General features: G+C 48.1%; 1 protein-coding gene across 1 annotated transcript in view; it reads right to left on the reverse strand.

The window, feature by feature from the left end:
• ZC3H3 (zinc finger CCCH-type containing 3) overlaps nt 1-23,398 on the reverse strand; it is a 195,816-nt gene that overhangs the window by 52,622 nt on the left and 119,796 nt on the right. The window contains exon 5 of the mRNA XM_070940245.1: nt 10,271-10,467. Coding sequence (XP_070796346.1) covers nt 10,271-10,467 — 197 coding nt within the window. The remainder of the gene's footprint in view (nt 1-10,270; nt 10,468-23,398) is intronic.

The raw sequence follows: 23,398 nt of genomic DNA on the forward strand, positions 1-23,398 counted from the left end.
ACTCTTTGTAGAGTCTCAACACCTTTTCTTATATCGTGGCGGCCAAAACTGGATGCGATGTTCCAACTGTGGTCTTAGTAAAGTGGCACTAACACTTCACGTGATCTTGAGTCCTTGGAAAAAACCCCCACAGTGGGCCAGGAACTGCCAAACAGATGTGACTGGCTGGGAGACACATTCAGTGGGAAAAGTAGCCAGCTCAAGCTTTTGCAACGCAACCACACTTTTTTCTGTGGTCTTTTGACAGCCCAAAGGGTACATTTCTAGCATGAGCCACAGATCCAGAGGGATGCAGGCCTGCCGATCAGGCAAAGATAACCACAGGCAATCCTCACTGAGTCCCTTTAGCAGAACTGCCTTGGGAGCTACTGACTAATCCAACTGCCACCGGACAAAGACCAAAAGAAGAGAATATTTGTAGCTCAAGGTTGAACTGTGTGATTCCCCAAGATTGGTGGTTTTCTTTGCAGACATTTCATGACCCAGCTAGGTAACATTATCAGTGCTAAAAGGGAATGGGGTTTGCAGGAGGGAGGAGGAGGAGGAGGAGGAGGAGGAGGAGGAGGAGGATTGTGGAGTCCTTGGTGGACTCAAAGCTTGGTAGCTTTTTTGCAGACATTTCTTTACCCAACTAGGCAACATCATCAATATTAGAAGGGAGTTAGGTTTATGGAAAGGAAGAGGAAGAGGAAGAGGAAGAAGAGGAGGAGTGTGGAGTCCTTGGTTCTCTCCGAGCTTGGTGGTTTTCTTATTTATTTATTTATTTATTTATTTATTTATTTATTTATTTATTTATTTATTTATTTATTTATTTATTTATTTATTTATTTATTTATTTATTTATTTATTTATTTATTTATTTATTTATTTATTTATTTATTTATTTATTTATTTATTTATTTATTTATTTATTTATTTATTTATTTATTTATTTATTTATTTATTTATTTATTTATTTATTTATTTATTTATTTATTTATTTATTAAATTTATATACCGCCCTATTCCTAAGGGACTCAGGGCGGTGAACAGCGAACGATAAAAATACATGTAATACAAACGTTAATAAAAAAACCAATTAAAATATACTAAACACTCTGGTCCTAGATAATTCAAGACATCCCAGTTTAAAATAAAATCAAAAAGCAATATAAAGGGAAAGTTAGGCCAGGCCGGCCTGCTGAAACAGGAATGTTTTCTTGCAGACATTTCATGACCCAACTAGGTTGCATCATCAGTGCTAGAAAGGAGTGGAGTTTGAAAACCAGAAGAGGAGGAGAAGGGGAAGAAGACGACAACTCCGGGGTCTTTGGTGATCTCTGACTTCCACTATCTTCTTGCAGATGTTTGTTTCACGACCCAACGAGCCCTGGTGAGGTTACCTGGTTGGCAAGAAAGCCGCAATGCTAGTTACTCCGCCAGGCAGCCTCCTGCCCTCCCGAGTGCAATTCGTCTTGCCGAACTGCTTAACCTGCAAGGTTTTCCTTGTCACCCTTTAAAAGAGCTGCCTTAGCTAAGGTAGCTTCAGGGCACGCAAACCCATCCCACCCCCCCACCCAGGGCGCCCCTGCTTTCCCGTTCCACAAGCTTTAGTGCTGAACCAAACATTTTGGAGGGCTGCGCACGGGGGAAAATTTATTTCTTTCATTATTCTTCCTCATCAGCCTTCCAGGCGATCAGCACCAGCAGCTACTTGGGGGTCATTTAAATCTTAACATCTGGTTGCTGGGGGTCTGCCAGCCAGCCAGCCAGCAAGCTACCCATCCTCTCTTCTTTCTCGGTGAAGTTGCAGGCTCGGAACTCAAAACACTGTTTTCCCTGGTACCGCCGTTAGCAATTTGAAAAGCCTCTTGCCTGCAACGCCCCCCCCACCCCCCCACCAGCCTTTCCTTCTCCCTTCTGCCCCCATTTCAACAGAACAAAGTCCCCCCCCCCTCTTGAAAGGGGATTGTAGTTGGAAAGCAGGAAGTCGCCTGATTTAAATCACTCCGTTTTCCCAATCGTGGCCGTAACCTTGTTGAGTAGCAGCTGGGTGAGGCAAGGAGGGAGATCTGGGGTGCCCCCTCTCTCACACACCAGTTGGGGAGTGGCGGGCGGCTTAATGCATTTCTGACTCCTTGACACCTTGGGAGATGCTGCCGAAAATAAGGAGCCGTTTCATACATCAGGACTTCCGACGCAGAGATTAAGGTGGAAGGTTACAAGCACACCTGGCACCGGTGGGTTTTTTCGGCCAGGGATAAACGGAGCAGGCAGACGCTTGGGCAAATTGGCAGGGCCCAAGCCAGAAGTTAGCGCCGGGGGGGGGGGAAGAGCAGCATGCTAAAGGAATTAGCTTCTGAGCATACCTGGTTTGCCAGGGAAGGAGGTAAAACTCCAACGAAGCCAGAATAACAGAGTTGGAAAGCACCTTGGAGGTCATCTAGTCCAGCCCCCTGCTCAAGCAAGAGACTCTATGCCAGGGGTGCCCAACCTTGGCAACTTTCAGACTTGTGGACTTCAACTCCCAGAAGTCCCCAGGCAGTCCTGGGGAATATTGGGAGCTGAAGTCCATCTCTCTTAAAATTGCCAAGTTTAAAACCCTTTAAACTTGGAGTCTAGGATTATGGGATGCTGGTGTTAAGTGAAGGGACATTTTTTTTTTCCACCCTGTGGCTAATTCTATCAGCCTTTACCGTCAAAATCACCTTTGGTGTCTTTTGAAGCATCGGAAATACGTAGTGATCAGAATTACACATTGTATGACAGTATTTTCCCTGCATTTCGATATTAGCAAGCCTTCCCTCGGGGTGGGGAGCCTGGCACAATATAGGTTCTCAACGGGCTTTATTCCGAAATTCTGAGGGTCCAAATTGCCAATGATCCCGTAAGAAAATCCAGTCTCTGATTAGAAAATCCACTACAAGGGGGATTGAAGAGCCCAAGCACCCCAAAAAACGGCTCGAGCTTGAAGTCCTTTGCTGGCATCGGAGAGACGAAGACTTCGTCTAACCAGCGGACCCATTCCGACAGTTTTTACCCTGAAATCGTTTCAATCAAGCCACGTTCAAGGAAGACCGAGCTCTTCTCGGCGCACACAAAACTCTGATTGAATTTTGGAACCGGGTTCTTTTCTTGCTGCCAGAGAGGCCAATCTGCTTTTTGCAGGGACGCCTGTTTAATTCGAGGGACGGTGTCAGGGACCCCACCCCGGCCTCCTCCCTCTCCCCAGAAGCCGTCCACATCTGCCACTCTTCCTACCGGCAGGCCGACGGCGGACAAGCTCCGAGAAAGGAACTCGTTTCCTTCCCCTCGCAGAGATGAATGGCTTACTTGATCAGTTCTGGCAGCCTCGTGATTGGCCGCCGATATTGCAAAAGGTTTGGACGGAGGTACAACCTGGACCACAATCCCCTGCCAGTGCAGGCAGCTAAAAAGAAGGAGCTGGTGGGGCTAAATGCTTATCTTTCTCCCCTCCAGAAGCCGGCAACATCGGCTATAGCAATCGGGTGCGAATTTCAAGAAGAGTTTAGCTTCCCTAAAAAATATTCCGGGCATCAGGCAGGGATGTTCGTATTTCTACTTGCACAGCGTTTATAAAAATCTAAGATTTGGAGCTGAATCACATTTGCTGTTCTTATAGCAGAATAGAATAACAGAGTTGGAAGGGACCTCGGAGGTCTTCTAGTCCAACCCCCTGCTCAGGCAGGGAACCGAATACCATTTCACGCAAATGGTTATCCAATCTCTTCTTAAAAACTTCCAGTGTTGGAGCCTTCACAACTTCTGGAGGCAAGTTGTTCCACTGATTAAATTGTTCGTTCCATCCCTGCGGTTCTATTGCTTTGCTGAAATTTGTTTTAATTCTTTCTTTCTTTCTTCTAGGTGGGTTCTGTCCAAATTTGGAATAAGTGGGTGGAGGAAAGAGGTCCCTGCATGAAGGTTATGGTTTGGATGTTTTGGAGAAGCGAACTGGAAAGTGCAGTTTGATGCTGCCCCATTGGCACCCAGACAGTCCCAGATGAGAATAAAAACCAGATGTTCAAGAGCAGAACTGAGTGAACATTGTCTCTACTAAGAGCCACTTACAAAGCAGATTTTCCCAAATTAAGAAGAGTAGAAAGACCTGACTTTCATCCTTTACAAGAATGTGTTCCAATATTTGAGGGGCTGCCACAGAGAAGGTTGGCCAATTTTCCAAAGCACCCAAGGGCAACACAAGAAGTAACAGGTGGAAACTAATCAAGGAGAGAAGCAACCTGGAACTAAGGAGAAACTTCCTGACGGTGGGAACAATTAATCAGTGGAACAGAAGTTGCCTCCAGAAGTTGTGGGGGCTCCAACGCTGGAGGCTTTGAAGAGGAAATTGGACAGCCATTTGTTCAATTTCCTAGAGCAACGGATTGGACTAGAAGATATCCAAGGACCCCTCTACCTTTATTATTGTGTTATTGTCAAAAGAGTTAAAGTGTCAACCATGTAGCTTGAGTAATACCACTTCGACTGCATTCTCTCTCTCACACACACTCACACACTCCTTGATGGAAGATGCAGGCAAAACAACGCAACAAACAGTTGAAGAAAAGAATTCAGAGGAAACTTATCAAAAGATCTCCCTGCCAGACCTATAATTGCATGTTCTCTCTTTCTCTTTCTTTCTCTTTCCTTCCTTCTTTCTCTTTCTCTTTCTTTCTTTTTCTTTCCCTTCCTTCCTTCCTTCCTTTTCCTTCCTTTCTCTCTCTCTCTCTCTCCCCCCCTCCCTTTCTCCCCTCCCTCTCTGTTTTCAGGAAAAGATGGGACAACCATTTGTCCAGGTTGGTATAAGGACTCCTGCCTTGAGTAGGGGGGTTGGTCTAGAGGACCTCCAAGTTCCCTTCCAGCTCCAGGATTTTATAATCTTTTTGAAAACCCAACTAAAAAAAAGGGGGGGGGAAATCACGGGTATTCTGAGTACGGCAGCTCCAAGGGGGAAAGCCTGGCTGGCTGGAGAGCTGAGCTGAGCAGAATCCCAGGAGCGAGGAGGCCGTGCTGCACCTGGGCCCTCTCGGCTACGCTGTGATCCAATTGGCAATGCTTCTCCCACCCGGCAGCCCCTTTCTCCGCTACACAGAGCAGGGGGAAGGAAAGCCCCCAGACGGGACCCACTTTCCAAAAACGACAAGCCAACAGTAATGATGCCTGTTGACCCCATTCCGGAGGGGGGGGCGGAACAAAACAAAAAGTGGAAAACGTAACGCTTTCAGCTAAAAATAAAATCGGAAAGAGCACCGACTGAAACGTTTTAATACGGGAGAATTAAAAATAATAAAGTACACAGGCAAACTAGAAGCGAAACAGAACAATAGAGCAAGGAATGAGTTTGTAAGACGTCTCGGTTGCCAATCAGGGGCGCAAAGTGGATTGCGGGTAAATGGTCCCCAGCTGCCTTCTCTGCCTCTTGCAGCCCCTTCCCATAACAAGAGGCAGGGAAGGAGGGTGGGGAATTGGGGGGGCAAGAGAGAGAAGAAGAAGGGACAGGAAATGCTTACGGCGGCGCCTCATCTCCGAGGTGAAAAGGGTGGAGATTTAGCTTAAACCGCGGATTATCTCGCTGGGAGCTGCAGATAGAAAATGAAAACGTGTGCAGATCCTGGCGAAAGGAGGAAGAGCGGGAGCGTGAAACCGATGCAATGATTCCTTCCCCCCCTTTTTTTTTCCAGATAATTTGTCCCATTGGAGCATTAAGAAGACCCACTCAGGCAGGTGGCAGGAGAAAGGCTGAACTAAAGGATGAAAGTTGAGCTGGCAGATTTTTTTTTTTAATTTTTTTTTTTTTAAAAAAAAACAGAACAGAACTGGAGATCTCGACCGGGAGATGGAGCTGAAGAGAATTTGAGATGGGATTTGAATGGGATTTGGGACAGAATCGCGAAAGACGGTCCAACCCAATGCTTTTCAAGGACTTGTAACCCAGTCCAGAGTGAATTGTTTGGGGGTACTTCTGCTTTCCCGGATCCTTTTTCCGTAATCTTAATCTAACCCAGGGGGTCTCCACACTTGGAAACTTTAAGACTTTGTGAACTTCAACTCCCAGAATTCCCCAGCCAGCACATGCTGGCTGGGGAATTCTGGGAGTTGAAGTCCACAAGTCTTAAAGTTTCCAAGTGTGGACACCTCTGGTCTAACCGGCAGTCCATCACAAGAACCATCTACTCCTGGGCTGTAGAAAGATCTAGAATCGTTCCCAAATGTTGGAAAATAAATCAACGGATCACCCAAAAGTTAGCATCTCTTCCATTAGGATATTAAAATGTAGTAGCTGGAACAGTAGAGAACAATGGGTCAGAACACACAGCTGCAGTTGAGCTGTAGACTCATGCATGAGGCAATCTGCACTATGATTGGTTGCTGGCTGTGGAGGGGGCGTTTCCCTTTTTTCCCGCCTTTTTCTTCTGTGGGTGTCTGTGCGCTCTGTATGCTGTTAGATTTACCTCACGGTACTCCTGCCTATCTCACCACTTATGCCGAATCCTCCTAGTTCCGGCTGTTGCAACGTCCCCGCAGTCACAAGAATGTGGTCTTGTTCGCAATTACAATGTTGATAGAAACAACAATTGTGTGATTATGATTTCCAATATTCAACGTCGGAACATGCTGGCTGGGGAATTCTGGGAGTTGAAGTCCACCCAGTTTAAAGTTGCCAAGTTTGGAGACGCCTGGTTCCCAAATCCTGCCCTGCCTACCAAACTTTACCAATTTATAACTTTGAAGAATTACTGTCATTGCTGGAAAGCAAAATTCCATTTAAAGGAATCTGCAAGCAAAGTTGGCTGGCAAATTCTGGGAGTTGAAGTCCACCCAGCTTAAAGTTGCCAAGGTTTGCAAACCCTGGTCTAATTTATGCTGGCTCTGTGCCGGCTCTGTGCCAGCCATGGGACGATCTTTTTTCTTCCTTATTTATTCCCAGTTTGTCAGGCATTGCCAGCTCCTGGGCTTGTGCAATAAAAACCTTGCAAAAACTTTATATACAGGTAGCCCTTGACTTACAACCAAAATTTCTGTTGCTAAGCCAGACAGTTGTTAAGCGAGTTTTGCCCCATTTTACCACCAGAATAAAATTCCATTTCAGGAAAACTACAAGCCAAGCTGTGCTACTGAGATTGATATTTTTTTCAGAGACCTCGGTTGTTGAAAGGGAACATCTCAGTCGGAGCCAGAGTTCCAACCTGCAGGGTTTCCCTCCTTAGCGTTGCTTTTAACTCTCTTGTGGAATCTTGCCACATTTTTTTCCAGAAAGCTTGATTAACTTTTTCCCCGTTTTCATCGGGGTTGGAGATCGATTTGGATCAAACTGTTCTTTTAAAGCCAAATACCTTGTGACTCTGAGCAGTTTACAGTTCTGGAAGGTTCTCCAGAAGCCACTTCTCCAGAAGGAGGAGGAGGAGGAGGGGGGGGGAAGAAGAAGTAGAAGAAGTAGAAGAGGAGGAAGAAGAAGAAGGAGGAGGAGGAGGAGGAGGAGGAGGAGGAGGAGGAGGAGGAGGAGGAGGAGGAGGAGGAGGAGAAGGAGAAGGAGAAGGAGAAGGAGAAGGAGAAGAAGAAGAAGAAGAAGAAGAAGAAGAAGAAGAAGAAGAAGAAGAAGAAGAAGAAGAAGAAGAAGAAGAAGAAGAAGAAGAAGAAGAAGAAGAAGAAGAAGAAGAAGAAGAAGAAGAAGAAGAAGAAGAAGAAGAAGAATGAGACCTCATGGTCTCAGATGCACTGAAAGACGAATCTTGGGGGAATCTGCAGACCTCACAACAGAATGAACGGGAGAAGTCTGATTTATTTTGACATTTTACTAGAATCCTGGAAAGGTTTTGGTCAAAATACAAAAAAGATATTGAGAATCTAGGAAAGAGTGCAGAGAAGAACAACAAAGATGATTAGGGGTCTGGAGGCTAAAACATATGAAGAACAGTTGCAGGAACTGGGAATGGCTAGTCTAGTGAAGAGAAGGACCAGAGGAGACAGGATAGCAAGTCTTCCAATATTTGAAGGGCTGCCATGAAAAAGAGGGCCTTAACCTATGCTCCGAAGCCCTGGAAGGAAGGACAGGAAGCAATGGGTGGAAGCTCATGGAAGAGAAATCCAATCTAGAATTAAGGAGAAATTCCCGACAGTGAGGGCAATTAATCAGTGGAACGACTTGTCTTCAGAACTTGTGGATGCTCCATCACTGGAGGCTTTAAAGAAGAGATGGGACGGCCATTTGTCCGGAATAGTACAGGGTCTGCTGCTTGAGCATGGGGTTGGAGTGGAACAGGGGTCTCCAACCTTGGCAACTTTAAGCCTGGTGGACTTCAACTCCCAGAATTCCCCAGCCAGCAAAGCTGGTGGAGTTGAAGTCCACCAGGCTTAAAGTTGCCAAGGTTGGAGACCCCTGGACTAGAAGACCTCAACTCTGGTATTCTGTTCTGTTCTGTTTTATTCCATTCCAGATATGGGAAAGCGTTCAAGCATCTGTAACTGATTACCCCATAAAATTGCTTTCCCCCAGCAGGAACAACCTTTACAATTTTCAGGCCAAGAAAAATCCTCCGAGGACAGAAGCTGGGAGCAATTCTTCATCTCGTCCCCTCCTGCTTATCTCAGCACTGGCCATAGACTTGCAGGGGTCAAGCACGCCCGGAGAACTTCCTCCCTGCGTTAATGACTGGAAATGGTCTGAGTGCCCCACTGCCTGGTGAAATGGAGCAAGGGATCGCCCGCAGAGATCGCTCAGGAACAGATTTCGGAACAAGCATGGGACACACCGAGGAAGGAACAGGGAAGGGACGAAGGAGGGGGAGCGGGCTTCGAGTCCCTGAAAGTCTGCCATTTGTGGCAATCCATATCGTTTGTATTAATGCACCTCATTATGCCAGTGATGAAAATCTAAACTAATTTAACATATATTTAGGAGCCTTATCTGGATTGCTGCAGATGCAATGGACCAGTTCCCCTATTTCAGGGGGATTTCTGGGTGGAAACGAGAGTTGTGGCATCCGAACCCCACAAAAATCAATTCTTTATCATCTCGGATTCTCAACCTGATGCTCAAACAGGCGATTGTTTAAGAGAGGGACTGTTCAATTGTTCAAGATATAATTACAGAGATTAGATCCCTAAACAGAAGCAACAAACAAAGCTGCGATTTTAATTATTTCCTACCTAAGAACTGTTCTGTTAAAATTCAAAAATTGGCCAAAATAGTTGGTAACGAGTTAACTAAACATGACCAGCCCTTTCATTTTGGCAACAGACATTCAATTTAGCTTGCAAACAAGTTGATGTTTATTCATTCATTTCTAGCCCACTTCCTCTTCCTCCTCCTCCCCTCCCCAAACTCTCCTTCCTTCTAGCACTAATGACATTACCTGGAAGAGTCATGAAAAAATTGCATGAAACAACTACAAGAAAACCACCTTGGTCCCTCTTACCAAGGACCACACAGGAAGAGAAGGAGGGAGGGAGGGGAAGGGAAGGGAAGGGAAGGAGGAAGGGAGGGAGGGAAGGGAAGGGAAGGAGGAAGGGAGGGAAGGGGGAAGGGAGGGGAAGGGAAGGAAGAAAGAAGAGAGGGAGGGAGGGGAAGGGAAGGAGGAAGGGAGGGAAGGGAAGGAGAAGGAAGGGAGGGAGGGGAAGGAGAAGGAAGGGAGGGTGGGGCAGGGAAGGAAGAAGGAAGAGAGGGAGGGAGGGGAAGGGGGAGGGGGAAGGGAAAGAAGAAGGAAGAGAGGGAGGGAGGGGAAGGGAAGGGGGAAGGGAGGGGAAGGGAAGGAAGAAAGAAGAGAGGGAGGGAGGGGAAGGGAAGGGAAGGAGGAAGGGGGGAAGGGAAGGAGAAGAAAGGGAGGGTGGGGCAGGGAAGGAAGAAGGAAGAGAGGGAGGGAGGGAGGGGAAGGGAAGGGGGAGAGGGAAGGGGAAGGGAAGGAAGAAAGAAGAGAGGAAGGGAGGGGAAGGGAAGGAGGAAGGGAGGGAAGGGAAGGAGAAGAAAGGGAGGGAGGGGAAGGGGAAGGGGGAAGGGAAGGGAGGGGAGGGGAAGGGAAGGAAGAAGGAAGAGAGGGGAAGGGAAGGGAAGGGGGACGTGGGAAGGGAGGGGAAAGGAAGGACGGAAGGAAATAACTGATAATGTTCCTTCACTGGGTAATGAAACGTCTGAAAGAAAACAGCCAAGCTCAGAGAGCACTCATGGATTTTGAACTTTGGAGCAAGGGAGAACGGAATATCAACCGTCTCTTAGGCAAAGTGACCGGGGGGGATAGTTGTGCATTCCTTGTGGACGCAGCCAGGGACTGACGCTCACCTCCTCTGGCATGGCTCCTGGTCGCTGCTTCTACGCTCCTGCCGGGAGAGCTGGACGTTTTGGAAAGCTTGTTAGCTGACACCCGGTACATGACTCCACCGATACAACGCAGTCCTTTGTTTCTCCATCGGTGCTGCTGCCCCGCCTGAGACTTGCTCCCTGGTGAAGACTGGCGGGTGGAATTGGACGCGAGAGACCTGTGAAGAGAAAAGCAGACGCTGAATTTAAAAAAGCTGAGAACGGTCATAAGTGCGGGAAAACTGTCTGAAGTCACTTTTTTTCGGTACCACCGTGACTTCGAATGGTCGCTAAGTGAACTGTTGTAAGTAGAGGACTACCTGCAAAGGAATTCCACGCAAGGCACTGAATCGGTAAAGGCTCACAAGGGGGGTTTACACCGGAGGAAGAGCGAGCTATGACCTCCCTTGCGCTTCTGTGGTTAGGCAGGTCGAGGATGGCGGCTCGTATCCTAAACCGACGTCTCTCAAACCTTTTGCTTCCTGAGCCCTTCAGGATATTCCAAAGCCGGCTCTCTGGGTCAACATTAAGAACCAGCAATTTTAACTAATTAGCGGATCTATTTATCATGTTTTGATGACACGGCCTTTGTGTTTGTTTTTTTTTAAATTCCCGTCTTGAGGATCAATCTGAGTGAACCGCTGTAGCATGAAAGTCTCAAAAGTCAACCAGCCGGCGTTTAATTTCCTGGGTCTGTGTGAATAGATTGCGAGGGCCGGAGAGGCGGTCAGCTCCAGCTGCCCTTAATCTCAACAGCGGTCTAAACTCTAGGAGGAGGTGGGGGATGCATGAAAAAGGAATTCAAGGCTCCCTAATGGTGGAGGGATGCGGTGGCTCAGTGGCTAAGACGCTGAGCTTGTCGATCGAAAGGTCGGCAGTTCAGCGGTTCGAATCCCTAGCACCGCGTAAACGGGGTGAGCTCCCGTGACTTGTCCCAGCTTCTGCCAACCTAACAGTGCGTAAGCCCGTAAAAAATGCAAGTAGAAAAATAGGGACCACCTTTGGCAGGAAGGGAACAGTGTTCCGTGCACCTTTGGCGTTGCGTCATGCCGGCCACATGACCATGGAGACGTCTTCGGACAGCGCTGCCTCTTCGGCTTTGAAACGGAGATGAGCACCGCCTCCTAGAGTCGGGAACGACTAGCACATATGTGCGAGGGGAACCTTTACCTTTCCCTAATGGTGGGGAGGAGTGCGGTGGCCTAGAGGTGGAGCTCTTGCCTCACAATCAGGAGGCTATGAGTTCGATCCTAGGTAGAGGCAGATATTTCTCTCTCTGGGCACAATGAGAATATATCATCTGAACAAAACTCAACAGGAAGGGCATCCGGCCAGTAAACACTTGGCTAGCTCCATTCAGGTGCCCAGACTCCACCCCGCAAGGGATTATGGGGTCGTTAAAAGAGGAGGAGGATAACCGTTGGGGAAGGGTCCTCTCGGTACTTCCGGGGACCCACAAAAAGCCAGAGCTGGAAGGGTTGAGCTCTAAAGAGGAAACCCAGCAAGGCATGAAGTGAGTTGAGCAGCTCAATCAGTAGAGTTGACCACCTGCTTGGGCAACTTGGGGATCTTGGAGACCAGGCCCACCAACCAGGTCAAATGCTGCCTTATGAGGGTGAGGTGGCGGTGTAGAGGGAAGTCCCACCCCAGAAGTTCTGAGAAGGAGCTTCAGACCTTCCTCATGGAGAGCTAACAAGGCAAAACACGCATGTTATTGTTGGATTTCATAATGAGAGCCTTCAGGAATTTTTTAAAAAATGGGTCAAATTGCAAAGATCAGAATTTTTGATGATTTAAGAGACTAGCACTGATTAACCTTACCTAGTAGGGTAATGAAACCACCCAGCTTAGAGAGTAGCAAGGACCCTACAATCCTCCCCCTCCTCCTTCTCTCCCTCTCTTTTTCATCTTCCTCCCTTTCTCCTCCCCTCTCCTCCCCTCTGCAAACCCCACTCCCTTCTAGCACGGATGATGTTACCTAGTAGGCAGTGGTGGGTTGCCCCCGGTTCGCACCGGTTCTATAGAACCGGTAGTAAAACCGGCGGGAGGCTCCGCCCACTGATCCTGACGTCATGAAAATGAGCGTGCGCACAGCCCCGTTGCAAATCGGTAATAAAAGTAAGTAGAACCCACCCCTGCTAGTAGGGTAATGAAACGTCTGCAAGAAAACCACCCAGCTCAGAGAGCACCAAGGATCCCACAGTCCTCCCCCTCCCCTCCCCTCCCCTTCTCCACAAACCTTCTGGCACTGATGATGATACCTAGTAGGGCAATGAAACGTCTGTAAGAAAACCACCCAGCTCAGAGACCACCAAGGACGCCTCACTTCAATCCTGAGCTACAAATATTCTTCTTTATTGTTATTTAAGAGACTGTGGAGAGACGCTGACCCACCTACCCCATATTCCCACCCATCAAAAAACCCAGCGTCAAGTACAAACAATTGAGCCCAACATTTCTGTTATTTAACAATAGCAACCGTGAAAGGGAAGGCTGTAAAATGAGATGAAATTCACTGAACAACAGTCTCCCTTAGCAACAGAAATTTTGGGCTCCATTGTGGTCGTAAGCTGAGGACTACCTGGTACTTTTCTTCTTCATTCGAACAACTCTATAAAATAGGGTAGGCAAGAGATTCAGAGAAGAACGAAGAGCTTGGTTTATTTGTGGCACCGCTGGTTCCCTGACCTTGAGGATGTGTTACAGACACGGGTGTTCGGGGAGTCGAAGTCCACGGGGCTTAAGGTTGCTGAGGTCGGAGAATGCTGCTCTAGAACAGTGTTGGAGAACCTTTTCGGCACCGAGTGCCAAAATGGGAGCACGCTCGGGTGGGGGAGCGGCGGAAACCAGAAGAGCAGCTCCCTGGCATGGATGCGCCCGCGAAGACCAGCTGGCCGGTGCGCCTGGATGCACCGGAAATTGGAAGCTCAGCTTCCCGGCACGCACACGGGCACATTGGAGCTTTTTTTTTCATTCCTGCCAAGATTCTTGATAACTTAAAAACAATTGGATTCCTTGGGGGAATTCCAGGTTTCTGCACCAACCTTCAGGTCAAAACAACCTGTCTGGAGACAGCCGATACACACACACACACACACACACACACACACACACACACACACAGAGTACATACATACATACATACATACATACATACATGCATGCACCACTTAGATGCCCCATGAGGGGTGAAAAGGAAAAAACAGCTCATCTTTTTTCCTATTGAAACGTTATATTTATAGGTTTTTAATTGTACATCCACCACCTAGACTCACACTGTGAGTGAGATGGGCAGTCTCTAAACTAGATAGGTAGTTAGGTAGGTAGGTAGGTAGGTAGGTAGGTAGGTAGGTAGGTAGGTAGATAGATAGATAGATAGATAGATAGATAGATAGATAGATAGATAGATAGATAGATAAGACAGACAGACAGACAGACAGACAGACAGACAGACAGACAGACAGACAGACAGACAGTGACGTGATCCCCTGTTGTGACAAGCAAAGTCAATGGGGAAGCCATATTCACTTAACAAATGTGTTGCTAACTTAACAACTGCAGTGATTCACTTAACAATTGTGGCAAGGAAGGTTGTAAAATGGGGCAAAACTCACTTCACAACTGTCTCGCTTTGCAACAAAAAGTTGGGTCTCAATTGTACTTGTAAGTCGAGGACCACCTGCACTGTTTTTATGTGTTTTTTTTTTACTTGTACATCACCTATAGTCTCTCTGTGAGCCAGGTGGGCAGTTTTAAAAATTGAAAATAATACATAAAAATAATAATAAAATAATAAAAAAAGGAAAGGAAAGGAAAAGGAAAAGGAAAGGATAAAACTAAAATAAAAGGAAAAGGAAAGCAAAGAATAAAATAAAATAAAAAATAAAATAAAATAATAAATAAAATAAAATAAAATAAAATAATAAAGTAAAATAAAAATAAAATAAAATAAAATATAAATTGCCCGCTCCTGAGCCACAGAGCCCACCTGCCCCAAACTTCCACCCCGGGAAAGAGCAGGCGGAGGGGAAGAGGGGGGGGGCTCCCTTCCAACCACAGCTGCCGACTTCCCATCCGCCACGGTGTCACCGCACTCGGTCCCAATTGTTCCCCTAATGGAAGGGAAGACTTCTGGAAATGAACTGCTTTGAGAAAAGGAGGATAAAATTAATGGGATAATTGCCAGCCGAGGCCCTGAAGAATACGCCTGCCCTCAGCGCGAGGGGCTTGTAATTCCTTTTCTAGCGCCCCAGCCCCCCCTCCCCCCCCCGCAACCCCTTCCCCATCGCCAGACTTCTCCCATCCGTCCGTCCGGCGGGCCTTCCTCCGACAGGAAATTTCATTAATGCTGGCAAATAGGAAAGGTATTAAGCGTGGATAATGAAGGCCGGCGAGTGAACAGAGCCTTTCCCCGTCGCTGTCTTTCTAGCCTTTGTAATGGGAGGCATGAACTCTCCCTTCAAATCCATTTCTAATCCATTTGAAATACTACAGCAAATTATCTTCCCTTCAGCCCGAAAGCGGGCCAGCCAATTTACTCCGAATAGAAGTGACAATGCCCGAGAATTTATCGCCGTAACCTTGAGTACCGAAGGTTGAGGGGTTGCCTCTGCCTCGGCCCCAAAGAGGGGACGGAAAGCAAATTTTAAATTATTTTTAAGTGGGAGAGAAGAGAGAGGAAAAAACGGGGCCAGGGGAAATGGAGGAAAGCCATCCGTCAGGGTATTTAAAAATATAAACCGCTGTCACTGTCGGCTGTCCAGCGATGGAAAGGGGCAGGCCCCCAGCCCAAAGCATTCACCTGGGCAGGTAATGGGAATTCCAGCTGGTGCCCCCCCCCTTTTTTTTTCCGCCAAGCCCCCGGGACTCTTCAAACTCGAGATCTGGGAAAGCCTCTCTGTGTAGCTCAGGGCTGAAAGGAGGGCACCTTGGTGCTTTTCCTGAAAACCTTTCATGACCCAACTAGGGAACATCATCAGTGCTGGAAGGGAGTGGGGTTTGCAAAGGAGAGGCAGAGGAGTGAGTGCAGGAGGTGGAGCAGGACGAGGAGGAGATGGAGGAGGAGGAAAAGAAGTGGTAGGGAAGAGGAAAAGGAGGAGGAGGAGGAGGAGGAGGAGGAGGAGGAGGAGGAGGAGGAGGAGGAAGAAGAGGAAGGACGAGGAGGAGGAGGAGGAGGAGGAGGAGGAGGAGGAGGAGGAGGAGGAGGAGGTGGTGGTGGTGGTGGCTGTGAGGTCCTTGGTGCTCTCAGAGATTAGGTCTTTTCTTGCAGACGTTTCATTACCCAACTAGGTAACATCATCAGTCTTAGCAGGGAGGGTTTTTGTAGATGGAGAAGCAGAGGAGGAGAAAGAGAAGGTGGAGGAAGAGGAAGAGGAGGAGGAAGAGGACTGTAGAGTCCTCGGTGCTCTCTGAGCTTGGTGGTTTTCCTGAAGACCTTTCATGACCCAACTAGGGAACATCATCAGTGCTGGAAGGCAGTTTTTCTCCCCAGTTTCTGAAAACCTCAACTAATGCAAAGTGCCCTCCTCAGCAAGGCACTGCTGTGGATTCAACAAGCTTTTGTTGGTGTCACGTGAATTGGAGGCTCACGGAGGTCCAGGATACGGGTCCGATCCTAGCAGGCCTGATTGTCATGGACCCCCCCTCCAGATGCCGGTTCGGAGGATGAGGAGCTCTTTGGGGTGTGTGAATAAACACCTTGGAAGCCTGGAAACAAGGGAAGGACTTGGCTCCTTTCCAGGAAAGATGCTCAGCTCGGGGGCGGGGAGGTACGCACCACTGCAGCCCCCCCCCCAAAATACCCCAGGTTAACCGCAGCCCCCCTTTCCGAAGGAAAGAGAACCAGGCTCTGTTCAGGGACTCCAGAGTTCCCCTTCAGCAGAATCTCCATCTCGGCAAATTCCCCGGGACGCCCCTGAACATGTGCAGCCGACTCAGCACTCACCTCCGGAACAATCCTGCACTTCAGCACAAAGCTGTCTCTGGGCAGCCATTCGGCTAATGCATCTTTCCCTCCAAAGCCTCGGAAACAGACCGGCCTCGTTCCTGCACAATGAGCAGAGCCGCCGGTGCTTTCCAACGGGGCTCTTATAACCAACCGCCTGTCGGTTGCTCCCCACCGAGTGTCACGCTGGGATCCCCCCCTTCCCTCCCCTGCCCCCCCGCTGCAACTTAATCTAGCGTTTCTCAATCTGGGGAATCTTGATGGGGAATTCTGGGAGTTGAAGTCCTCCCGTTTTCTAGCGGTCAAACACTGAGGTTCCCCTTTTTTCAGGAGTTTGCAACTCTAAGCCACAAGACCCAGGCTATGGCTGGTGCAGATTTTGCGGCCAATTGATATTGTGGCAAACAATTTTATCTCTTCTTCTTATGCCAAAGAGCTGGGATCGGGAAACCTCCTGTTAATTTGCTTATGAGCAACGGATGTTAAGGGGAAAAAAAAAAAAAGCACATGACCTCCTGTGATTCACTAAACTATCAAAAAAGTTCTCCGTTTTTCGGCTGGCATGCCACAACACGCAACACCAGAAGGAATGTTTTTTGAAAAGGCTCCCGTGTTTCAACAACTTACTTGAAGATTCCCTCTTTGCGGTGAGAAATCACTAACAGTAGAAATGGGGAGGAGGGGGGGGGGGAAGAGAAGAGATATCCTTTGGGAGATGGGAGGATTTCTGAACGTTCCTAGAGAAAAAGGTATGAACAGGAGGCCCAGAAGCCAGGGAGGAGAGAGGGGTGGGGGGGCGCAGGGGCACAGATGGAGTACCCAGCTAAGCCATCACCAAGGGATGATCTCCTGTCCTTCAAGTCCAGCAACAACGTTGTTTCAGAGCAGAGACCCCCGTGGCCAGTAGGGGCCAACTCCACGTGACATCTTAAAAAAGTAAGAAAGAGGGAGGGAGGGAGGAAGGGGATGGATGGATGGATGGATGGATGGATGGATGGATGGAAAGAAGGAAGGACACAGGTCAGAGGGAGGGAGGGAGGGAGGGAGGAATAATAGAAGGGAGGGAGGGATGGGGTGAGAGAAAGGAGGGAGGAAGTAAGTTTGCCTCCTACAGAGCCTCCCCCACCCCCCACCCCCCCGTCTGTCCTAGTGAAGGGAGCCTGGGCCTGGCTACGTCCTGCTGGCTTTCCCCCCCTCCCCATTCCTCTCCCCCCCATTTCCAACAAGGCCAGCCACTGGCAGAGCAGAGCTCCCCTCCGGAGGCTAAACCTGCTTACAGGCTCACTTATTGGTCAATAATGGCCAAAGTGCAGAGAGGCATTTAATGGCCGGAGCAGCAAAAAACAAACAAATAAAACGCGGCGAAAGAGAAAATCACCTTTAATGTCCCATGACGTGTTGCCTGACGACTCTATTACTTCTGCAGCCTCTTCATTTCCGAGGGACGGGAAAGGCCCGGGGTCAACGACTAACCCAGCCCTCTCCTCTCCTCCCGGGCGGATGGAGCGGAGCAACCGGATTCACAAGACGATTCCCTGGCACCGGGCTCACAACCACACAACCACACACACACATCTCTATCTATTTATCTATGCACCTGCACACAACCATACATACAGGTAGTCCTCGACTTACGACCACAATTTGGCCCAAAATTTCTGTTGCTAAGCGAGACTTTTGTTCTGTGAGTTTTGACCCGTTTTACGACCTTTCCTGCCATGGTTGTTAAGTGAATCACTGCTTGGTAAGCTAGGGACCCCGTTGCGAAGTGAGTCCGCACTGCCCCACTGCCTCTCGTCAGATGGTCGCAAAAGGGGATCACGTGACCCTGAGACAGTGTGACCGTCATAAATATGAGTCAGTTGCCAGGCAGGTGAACTGTGAACACGTGCTGCAACGGTCGTAAGTGTGAAAAATAGGCATTAGTCACTTTTTTCAGTGATGTTGTAACTTTGAATAGTCACTAAGTGAACTGTTGTAAGTCGAGGACTACCTGTCTATACGTACACAGAACATACACACACAAATGAAATAACGCAGCTCAAACAAAACAGCTGCATTAATGACAGGAGATAAACAGAGAGGAGAGAGAGAGAGAGAGAGACGGACGGAGACAGAGAGAGAGAAAAAAAAAGAGAATAGACAGAGATATAGATATACATTCTCTCTCTCTCTCTTTCTCTCTTTCTTTCTTTCTCTCTCTCTCCTTCCTATCTGTTTATCTCCTGTCTGTTTTCAGTGCAGCTGTTTTGTTTGCTCTGCATTATTTCATTTCCGTGTGCCTGTATGTATGTATGTATGAATTACTGAGGACTAGAGACACAGGTTCCTTCGCATGCCAAAACTCTTTAGGGGTGCATTGAAGGAGGCCTTGGAGCCGCCACGGCCGATGGATAAAACGAGACGTATCTCAGAGTCGTCAGAGGAACGATCATGCCTCTGCGTATTTCCACCACGCAACCTTGCATGTTTTACTCATGATTTTCAGGGGACGGACGGACGGACAGTGAACCCATCTCTCCAAACAGAGAGTGACCGAGTTCAAAAGCGGCCTTTAAATCCTCCCATAAAAACAAATCACCCCACCAGCCTCCAAAGCCCCCTCCTCTGCTTCCCCTCCGGCAGCTGACCCTCTGCACAAGGCCACCTGTCTGCTCTTAGTGGGAGGAGCTTAAGCTGGTGGGCTTAATTTGAACCCAGGGCCACGGGATGCAACCCCGGCGGCTTAAAAAGCCTCGGTGGGTGGCTGGCCGGCCGGATAACGCGAGGGTCGACTGTGGCCGGCAGCTTAGGTGAAGAACAGCATGTAAGTCCTTCTCCATCCTGCGGGTATCTCCAGGGATAGCGAGATAGGCGGGATATAAATTTAATAAATAAGTAAAATAAATACATAATCAAGGTAGCAGCTATGACAATGCGACTGAGGCTTGTTCTCTGATCTGGGTTTTTTAAAAAAAAAATATTAAGGTTTTGTTTTATTATATAAAATACGAAGAAGAGAAGAAAAAAGAGGAAATTAAGGAGAGGAAAAGGAGATGTGTGAGATACAAGGGGAAGGAAAAAAAAAACCTCTTCTTACCACAGTACAAGATAAAAACGCTCCAGCCTCAACATTTTTGCTTTTACGCATTCATATATAACTTGCCATTTCTAGAACGACAAATTTTTCTGATCCACAAAAACCAAAGTCAAAGTTTCATATATATTTTTCGTTCACAAACGCAAAATCCGGAAGTGATATCCAAATAAAAACATACATTTTCCCCTTTGAATAAAAGTAATCAATTTAACCATTCCTGCTTTATCTTCCTTGCTATGGAAACAAGGTGTATTTCCATTTGCAGCTAATTTGTGAACTGTCACCGTTTTGATTTACAAAATTCACTGTATTCTTTCAAATTCTTTTGACCTGACTGAAAAACAATGTGGGTTTTATGAGGGTTACCTGCACAGGTGAGGGTGGCTGGCCGGCCCCCTCACCTCTCCTTGCTAATCTTTGGGGTCTCTGGTGGGGACAGGAGGCAGGAGGCAAGGGGAACATGGAGCCTATTGCCAAGGCTATGTTACAGGTAGGCCTCCAATGCCAAGTTTGTTTAGTGACCGTTCAAAGTTACAACCACATTACAAAAAGCGACTTATTGCAGTTTTTCACACTTATGACAGCTGCAGCAATTCCATGGCCATGTGAACAAAATTCGGCTGCTTGGAAACTTGACTCATATTTATGACAGTCGCAATGTCCAGGGGCTGTGGGATCCCCTTTTGCGACTTTCTGACCAGCCCGATTCACTTAAGAACGGTGTGACTCACTTAATAGCACTAGCGCTGAGACTTATACATATCGCTTAGCGGTCCTCTCTAAGCGCGTTTACAGAGTCAGCCTATGGCCCCCAATCACCCGGGTCCTCCTTTCGCAATGATTCACTTAGCAACGGTGGCAAGAAAGGTCGTTAGTCGGGGGCAAGGCTCATTTAAACCACTAGTCACGCTTCGCAAAAGAAATGTGGGGCTCCACTGCGGTCGTTAAGACGAGGACTACTGTGTATCGCTTCATAATGCTTCACAGCACTCCTAAGCATTTTACAGAGTCAGCATATTGCCCCCACCACAGGTAGTCCTCGACTTACAACAGTTCATTTAGTGACCGTTCAAAGTTACGACGACACTGAAAAAAGGGACTTAGGACCGCTTTTCACACTTATGGCCATTGCAACATTCCCACCGTCACGTGATCAAAATTCGGAAGCTTGGCAACTGGCTCATATTTATGATGGTCGCAGTGTCCTGGGGGGCATGTGATCCCCTTTTGCGACCTTTTGACAAGCAAAGTCGATGGGGAAGCCGGGTCACACTTAACAACCGGGTTACTAACTGAACAACTGCACTGGGAAGGGAAGGGAAGGGAAGGGAAGGGAAAGGGGGAAGGAAGGAAGGAAGGAAGGAAGGAAGGAAGGAAGGAAGGAAGGAAGGAAGGAAGGAAGGAAGGAAGGAAGGAAGGAAGGAAGGGAGTTTCTTGGATGAGAAGTGAAACATTTTCAATGATCCCTTTTTATGACCTTCTGACAAGCAAAGTCCATGGGGACGCCGGATTCACTTAATGACTCTGTTGCTAATTTAATAACTGCAGTGATTTTGGGCTCCATGGCGGTCGCAAGTCGAGGACTACCTGTACCCGAGTCTCCATCAGGACCGGCCACTTACAAACTGTTCGGCGCAGAGCCTAGAGCCCTGTCTAAAAATGATTCAGAGCCACCCATTAAGGGCCGGGAATTGGCTCGGCCGCAGCGACGGTCCTTCCTGCCGTCATCACAAAAAGGAGATCAGTCCGTTATTAAAAGGTGCGCGAAGGTGGGGGGGGGGAGAGAGGGGAGATCTATTTTATGGGCTCCCATCTATTCAATTGGTATTTCGATCAATGCGCGCATTACAAGCTCCCCTTTTAAGAGGACTAATAAACAACCAGGTGGGAAATAAAAATTCTCCGCAAAATGACACTTTTAAAAATCCATTTCCACCCGGCACTATCGCCGCTTTGCAAAAGCAGGCTGGAAACCTACAAAAGAGGAGGGGGGGGGGTTGGCAGGGGAGGGAGGAGGAAGAGGAGGAGGAGGTGGGAAATAGAGAGAGAGGGGAGGGGGCTTCGCGGAAAGTTTAAAAGTTCAGGTTGCAACTCTGAGGAGCTGCGTCAGCGGGCAATGGGGGGGGGCTCTGCCACCATGCTGGTTTTTGCAATTAGAGAGAGCAACTGGGGGTGAGACCTCCCACCCATTCCTTTTAGATTGCCCCCCTCCCCCAAATAAGAGGTGTAAAGCTAAGCATTGCTGGGGTGGGAGGGCCTTTCTCCTGGAAGCTGAACACCGAGCAAAGTAAGGAATAATGCTTCTCTGAGCCTGCTACTCTCTGTGGCAGCTGCATTACAACTCCCATCGCTCTCAGCCAGCTTGGCTATGTTGTGAGATAGGCTAGGCTAGGCTAGGATCTGGAAGGGACCTTGGAGGTCTTCTAGTCCAGCCCCCTGCTCAAGCAGGAGACCCTATACCAGGGATGGCGAACCTTTTCAGCACCGAGTGCCCAAACCGGAACACGCATGCATGTGTGTGAAGTGCGTGTGCCGGAGTACCAGAAACCCGGAGACTAGCTGGCTGGCGCACACAGGCCTGTTTTTTGGATGTTTTTCGGGCCATTTTCAGGCCGTTTTCCAGGCTGATTTAAGGCCATTTTCGGCCTGAAAAACAGCCGGAAAAAGAGCCGGAAACAGCCTGGAAAACAGTCCCCAAAAACAGCCTGGTTTTTTGGCTGTTTTCAGGCTGTTTTCCAGTGAGAATCTGGCATGTGTGCGATAGGTTCACCATCACGGCCCTATACCATTTGAGACAAGTGGCAGTCCAGTCTCTTCTTAAAAACCTCCAGTGATGAAGTACCCACAACTTCTGGTGGCAAGCTGTTCCATTGGTTAATTAATTGGAGCTGAAGCCCTCAAGGCAACCAGAGGAAAGACTGATTTTTCTCACTCTGGCTCTTCTGCTAAGCCCACCATCAGGAGTCTTCCAAACTCGGCAACTTTTAAGATTTGTGGACTCCAACTCCCAGAAATCCTCAGCCAGCTATGTTGGCTTAAAGTTGCCAAGTTTGGAGACCCCTGCCCGAGGTCTTTCCATTCGAGAAGCCGCCGTTCACAAAACAAGCTTTTGGGCCTGTTCTTCTGCCTTCACAGCTCACCGCCTTTCTAGAACCCGGTACCTGGATCCTAAACCTTGCATTTTAGAAAGTCACATATGCGAAACCTCCTTCAAGTCTCAACACAACCTTGGATGCCGTTTGGGAACCTCACACTCTGAATCTGTTAGGCAATGGACACTCATTTCACTCCCTGAACAACATTTGAAATCCTTTAGTTGTATAAAAAGAGGCATAGACTCAAAATCACGTGAAGTATTAATACCACTTTATAAGGCCACACCTGGAATCCTGCATCCAGTTTTGGTCCCCACATTACAGAAAAGATGTGGAGACTTTGGAAAAAGTGCAGAGAAGAGCAACTAAGATGATTATTAAGGACCTGGAGACAAAAACAGATGAAGAACATTTGAAGGTTATATCTAGTCTAGAGAAAAGAAGGACTGGGAGGACATGAGGGCAGTCTTCCAGTATTTGAGGGGCTGCCCCAAAGAAGAGGGGGGGCGGGTCAAATTATTTTCCAAAGCACCAGAAGGCAAGAAAATAAACAATGGATGGAAACTAATCAAGGAGAGAAGCAACCTGGAATTACGGAGAAATTTCCTGACAGTATGGACAATTAACCAGTGGAACAGCTGGCCACCAGAAGTTGTGGGTGCTTCATCTGCTATGAGATGGAGGCCTGCTGGATTAGATCTCTCAAGGGCGTGAAATAGGCAACAGCTGCCCCCTTCATAGCGGAAACGGAGTGGCGGGTGTGAAATGGCTTGAAAACATGTTCATTTTGTCACACCAGCCCCAGCTCGGGATATGGTGAGGAGCCATAATGTCCTCTACACCAGTGTCTCTCAGGTGTGGACTTCAGCTCCCAGAACCCTCTACACCAGTGTCTCTCAGGTGTGGACTTCAGCTCCCAGAATCCTCTACACCAGTGTCTCTCAGGTGTGGACTTCAGCTCCCAAAATCCCCTACACCAGTGTCTCTCAGGT

This window comes from Pituophis catenifer, unplaced genomic scaffold (genome assembly GCF_029215685.1).
Source record: "Pituophis catenifer annectens isolate HBS135680 unplaced genomic scaffold, rPitCat1.0.hap2 SCAF_3, whole genome shotgun sequence".
Classification (NCBI taxonomy): Eukaryota; Metazoa; Chordata; class Lepidosauria; order Squamata; family Colubridae; genus Pituophis; species Pituophis catenifer.